At 52.8% G+C, this 6,055-nt stretch overlaps 1 protein-coding gene across 1 annotated transcript; it reads right to left on the reverse strand.

The window, feature by feature from the left end:
- Window positions 1–135: 135 nt before the first annotated feature.
- On the reverse strand, window positions 136–2,582 carry LTB4R (leukotriene B4 receptor). Its single transcript, XM_055362299.2, has one exon. It carries the CDS (start codon window positions 2,580–2,582, stop codon window positions 1,449–1,451), a length of 1,134 nt encoding a protein of 377 aa, XP_055218274.2. The 3' UTR covers window positions 136–1,448.
- Window positions 2,583–6,055: the final 3,473 nt, after the last annotated feature.

The following is a 6,055-nucleotide window of genomic DNA, read 5'->3' on the forward strand; positions in this document are numbered from 1 at the left end:
CTCAGCCTCTCTGCCAACTTGATTATAGTATTTTGTACACCTTGGAAGCATAAAGAATTTAGCCACATGACTCAAAACAAAAATTTGCCCTTTCCTGCCCCCTACTCAAAAATACCGGAAGAATCTCCAGGGAAATGTCATTTGAACTTTATTAATTCAACAAACACTAAATAAGTACCTATGATGTGCACACCATACAGAATGGGCGAGAGGACTGGGAAATACTCCGTTAGGTCCCTCCCAGTTTCAGCTGCTGTTCTCAGATTGGTGCACCATACTTTCCAGTAAGGATCTGTAGACAGCTTGGGGATCTCCTCTTCTTAGGTCCATCCAACATCCCTTTGCTTCCTTCTGCATCCTTCTGCACAGATGCTGGTATATGGGTCTTGAGGTATTGATGACTCATTCTCACTGGCTCATACTTTGGGGTCCATGGGAGTATGTCAAACCTTGACATACTAGGTTTGTTGCAGATGTTGCATGTGGATATTTGGTTTCCCTCTCTTACTTGCTCTTTTGTTTTTTTATGAGAAAGATCCAAAAAGTACACTACTGCCACTGTTGTTGCCATCTTCCTAAAACCTTGTCAGAACAGAGTTGGACCAAGGTTCTCTAAAACAGTCATCTCTAGGAAATAATGACTCATCCCTCTCACTTTTGGGAATCTTTGTTTCCTGGGGCCCTCAGCCCCACCCTGTGCCAGGGTGTGTTGTGGAGGTTAGCAGATGCTGATATGCAGAATTCTAAGGGATAAGATCTAATGACTTAGTCCTCAAGTCTGGCCTCTTTGTGAAATGGAGGGAAGGAAGGCATCCCCTAGAACATCTCCTATGGAGAGGACAAAGATTATTGGCAGGAAATTGGAGTCATTCTAACAAGGAGACTTATCACAGGCTTCAGGGAAGATATTTCACAGCAGTGCTGTTTTCTCAGAAGGTCCCGGGTCACAGAACCTGGAGTGATAAGCCCACATGGGTGGTCTTCCTAGACAAGCTGCTTTAGGAGTCTGTAGACTGCGTTTTGCTAAGTATTATCTGCAGACTATATACTCGGAATCATCTGGGATGGGGGCAGTCTATGTTTCTTTGTGTCCCTTCCAAAATTGTAAATCATGGGGAACTAAAGGACGTGACTCTCAACTACCGAGAGGGGCCCCACCAGGGCGCCCACGAGCACCCCGATACCCACAGCACATGTACCCCACTTACAAGGTTGACCAAATTTCAGACTTCAGTTTTAATGGTTAAAGCTGCCTGTGGGAGCCAGGCAGGAGCACGCTCTCACTCGGCCCTCACTTTGCTCCACCTCTCCCTCTTCTTCCACTCCACTCCCGCCTCCCACGCTCCCACGCCCTCCACGCCCTCCACGCCCCTGCTCCTCCTCCAGGTACGAAACTGGCTCAGAGCTAGCATTCTGCCAGGAGGAAAGTGCGCCTCCTTCCACCAGGCCTAGTTCAGTTCGTTTAACTTGAGAGGGTTGGAGGCAGTGAGGCTCTCGGAAGGGCCGGGCTCCAGAGCGCCGGGGCCGCTCCTAGCGGTCTGGCCCAGGCTGCCCCCGCGGCGCGTGCTGGACGCCTCGGAGCCCGTGCCCTCCAGCAGCTTGGCGACGAAGCCCACGCCCGCCGAGCGCAGCAGGCCGCCGCCGGCGCACGCGTACAGCACGGGGTTCACGCTGCTGCTCAGGAAGGCGAGCGCGATGAGCACGTGGCGGGCCAGGCTCAGCCGCTTCCCCACAAGCCCTAACCCGGCGGCCTGGCCGGCCAGCGCGCGGCCCGCCTCAGCCAGGTTCACCACGTGGTAGGGCAGCCAGAAGGCGGCGAAGGTCAGGATGATGAGCACCACCAGGCGGCCGGTGCGGCGGCTGCGGCGGAAGCGCCGGGCCTGTAGCCGACGCCCTATGTCCGAGTAGCTGGCCACCACAGCCAGGAAGGGCAGCAGGAAGCCCGTGACAGCCTCGAAGATTAGATGGAAGGCCCGGTGCCCTTCGCTGGGGTACCGCGGGAAGCACAGGCTCGTGTTCGTTTTCCAGGGCACTACTGTGCGGTACGCGAGGACGGGTGTGGCCAGCAGAAAGGACAACACCCAGATGCCTGCCAGCACCCGCCGGGCCATCGCCTTGGTGCGTAGCTTCTGGGACACAAAGGGGCGGGCCACCGCCAGTGAGCGGTCTAGACTCATGGCCGTGATAAGCAGGACGCTGGCGTACATGCTGACTCCGCAGACATAGTGACACAGGCGGCAACCAGCCAGTCCAAAACTCCAGGTGCCTTGGGCCAGGAAGTGAAGGAAAAAGGGAGCAGTGAGCAATACGGCCAGGTCGGCCAGGGCCAGGTTCAGCACCATCAGGGCAGTGACGGAGCGCTTCTGCATCCTTTTCAGGATACTCCACACCACAAAGCTGTTGCCGGGAAGCCCCACAGCCAGCGCCACTGACAGCAGGATGATAGCCAGCAGAGAGATGAACTCTACACCTAGTGAGGGGGATGCTGCAGAAGATGTAGTGTTCATGGCCGTCGGGAGGACCTGGAGAGTGAGGGCGGACACACACATGAGAGTAGAGGACCAAGGGTTTCCTGACGCCATGGACACACCTAGGCTGAGAACTCTAGTCTGTCTCCAGGGTCAGCAGCATCAGAGGTCTCCCTGAAATATACTGCCCCCATCGCTGCAGACTGACAACTTAAAGGGATCTGGTTGAGTACAAAGACTAGTTTCCTAACTGGGTCATGGGGCCCCTTCCTGCCCACAGACCCAATTGCAAAATATACAGTGACCACAGCAGCAGCAGCATTTCCAGACCTTTTCAGTCTCCTCCCCTTAGGAGACCCTAAAGCCCAGAACCAAACAGAGTTCCTACCAATGCTGCACCCCTTGAAAGGCCAGTCTTTTTGCCCCCTGCCAGGCCCTCAGCCCCTCAATCCCATTAACTTTCCCAATCACCTGCCTACTGTCCCCAGAGATGCCCAGGGTCAACCAGGAATAACAGGGAGGGGAGGAGTTTAGTGGACAAGTGACAAGGACAAAGCCTCCCAACTTTTTACGCTGGTCAGGCTTTCTTTGGAGATTCCTTTGCACCTTCTTTCATGGCTGCACACTGTCCCACCACCACCGCAACCACGGCCGCTCCCAGGAAACTTACTTACAAGCTTTGGCAGGAACTGGTTGGAAGCTGATGCCAATCCCAGGGTCAGGGCAGGGTGGTGTAGCCTATCCCTGGATCTGTCCCACTGCCAAGGGCCTGGCCCCAGGTCTAGGTGCTGTTTGCTAAATCAGCCAGAGAGGAAGTACCACAGAGCAGAGGACAGGGAAGACGCATCTTCCTGAGGGTGGGGCTGAAACCCCTACCCACTCCCTTCACTAGGAGGGGGGATAGTCTGTTTTCCAGGGCAACCCAGAAGGCAGGAGGACTCCTTAGAGGTGGGGCCAGATGAGAATAGACCAGGAAGGCTCCTGGTTAGTGAGCTCACTGCTCAGTGAGAGAGGAAAGAGGGGTGTGGGGAGTGAGAAGGCTGGGTGTGGCCTCAAGATGCAGGTCTAGACTGGATAATTGAACAAAGTAGTAAATGGTATCATATAGGAGAAGGAGGTATGGTAGCCAGAGAAGGGAAATGGGCTCAGATTGGAGGCTACAATGCTGATATCTTTTTGTTTTGTTTTGTTTTGTTTTGTTTTGTTTTGTTTTGTTTTGTTTTAAGATTAATAGGAAGTGTAGGTTGGAGCTGTGACTAGGTCCTGGGTCTGGATTTGGGTTAGATAACACCATGATTTAAAGAGGGCACATCAGTAAATGCCGAAGGGGGGCAGCACTCTGTCCTTGGCTTCAGTTCAAGCTATGATCTAGGTGGTGGCAAGAGGGCCATCTTCCAGCACCCCCTTTCCTCCCCTTACTTAAAGGGACTGGTTCCATTTAGGTCAACCAATTCTCCATTCTCTTTGGTAGAAGCCAAAATCCAAATGGTCTCCTTGGTATCACACAGAATGCCAATTACTTCCCCTTTCCCCAAGCACCTACCTTGTGCTTGCCCATGTGGTTACCCTGCAGAGTCTGGATTTATGATCTGGGCAAGGAGATTGGCACTACCTCTTTCCTATCTTCTCACAGCCTACTATTCAGTTCCACTTTAGACACAAAAAGTTGAGGCCGAGCTGGCAGGCTGAGCATGAGGAGCAGGAGTGAGGGAGCAGGAACAGTGATGCCTCATGCCCACCCTGCCAAGAGGGGAAACCAGCAATGCAGAAATGGTCCCCTTACCCATTTCCTGGACAGAGGAATATCTCCTTTCCTTGAAGTCTCCTGCAAAAGCTAAAAACTAAAAATTCCTGGCAGGTTGTGGTGGTTCATACCGGTAATCCCAGCACTTTGGGAGGCCGAGGGGAGGAGATCACTTGATGTTAGCAGTTTGAGACCAGCCTGGCCACCATGGTGAAATCCCGTCTCTACTAAAAATACAAAAGTTAGCTGGGCGTAGTGACATGTGCCTGTAGTCTCAGCTACTTGGGAGGCTGAGGCAGGAGAATCATGTGAACCCAGGAAGTGGAGGCTGCAGTGAGCTGAGATCGCACCACTGCACTCCAGCCTGAATGACAGAGTGAGACTCCATCTCAAAAAAAAAAAGAAACTAAAAAGTCCTTCCTTCAATCTGACCATGGGCCTTCCTGCTTCCCTTTCAACTCTCACTTCTCAGGAAAGATGCAAAGTATAATGGTGGCCACTGAGGTCCCTTAACCTTTCCAGAGCCCCCACTTGTTCTGCTTGGAGAAAAGCCAGAGCAGAGTTGACCTCGCAGCTGTCAGGCAGAGGATATGAAAAAAATGGGCAGAAACCGCAGCAAGAACTGAAGTCAGAGTTCAGGAAGGGCTTCCTGACCGCACGGGATGTGAGAGAAGGGCAATGTGCAACAAAGGAAGTTAAGGAACCTCTGCCCAGTGCATGAGGACAGAAAGAATCCCGTGAGGCCTGTGTTTGGGGACAGAAGCTCCAGGGTCAACCAGAGGCCCTTTCAGACAGAAACTGCGTTGTCCTTGCCTCCTTTCTCAAGCTGTTCCCCACCCGCATCTACCTTGATGGCCTTTCCTCCCCACACCCAGGACTAGGCACTCTAAGCATACTCCCTGCTGTTCTAGTTCACAGGTGCTAGTTCATCCCAGTTTTGGTAGCCCTAGCATGACCCTGGGGACTGGGTTTCTTTTGCTGTTTTGACTTCTGTCTGGGAGGCAGGGAGGTGTGAGCAGTCGCTAAAGTAGAGCCTGGGGTGATGGTCAGGGTAGCCACTTGAGCGGCCAACCATCTCAGTTTGTTGGGAAACCGGCAGGGCTGGGACAAGGAGTTTTCAGTGCTTAAACTGGGAAAGTCCCAGGCCAACTGGGATGAGCTGGTCACCTTAGTGACCACAGATGTGTACTTGTGGAAGTCCCCTGAAAAGAATCCCATTCTACATCCCCCAATCAAAGGGGTCAGGATCTAGAACCGTTTTTAGACCTAGATAAGGATTCCAAAAGGTGGGGGCAGAGAAGTATCGGGGAACGGGCTAGGAATAGCTAGCAGCATCTTAGAAGGAGCCCAGACTTGGCAAAGAGAAAAATAATATGTGACACTTCTCTGAAAAATTATTCCTGTCCTCTTAAATATTCCTGCCATTCCTCATACCCCGATGGCCAACCTCCAAACTTCCCTGACTGAGTGCTTGCTCCTGGCTCCTTTTCACGTCAGGTGGCCTTTGCAGGGAGGATCAGATGGTCAGGGGGCAAGGTAAGTCTCAGACTCCCAGGGCCCCTACACCACTGTCCACTCCTTGTGTGCCTGTCTCACACTCACTGGACCAAACACAAGACAGGCAGGAAAACTTCCTTTTCAAACCCCACAGATTCATTTTCCCCTTCAGAGCCATTTCCTCCTCAGAGGCTTTTATAAGCCTCAGAGAATGGGTCCCATTCCTACCCCTCATCCAAGCTCCCATACCTCTCCTTCCATTTTCTCCTGTATTTCCAGACTGGTTCTATGGGTTGGCCTGTGGGACCAGGGCACCTGGGCTGAGGAGGGCAGGTCAAGATGCCAC

This window comes from Gorilla gorilla, chromosome 15 (assembly GCF_029281585.2).
Source record: "Gorilla gorilla gorilla isolate KB3781 chromosome 15, NHGRI_mGorGor1-v2.1_pri, whole genome shotgun sequence".
Classification (NCBI taxonomy): domain Eukaryota; kingdom Metazoa; phylum Chordata; class Mammalia; order Primates; family Hominidae; genus Gorilla; species Gorilla gorilla.

What these genes read in the sequence shown, in the direction of transcription:
- LTB4R (XM_055362299.2), bottom strand. Translation starts at nt 2,582, where the DNA reads ATGGCGTCAGGAAACCCTTGGTCCTCTACTCTCATGTGTGTGTCCGCC.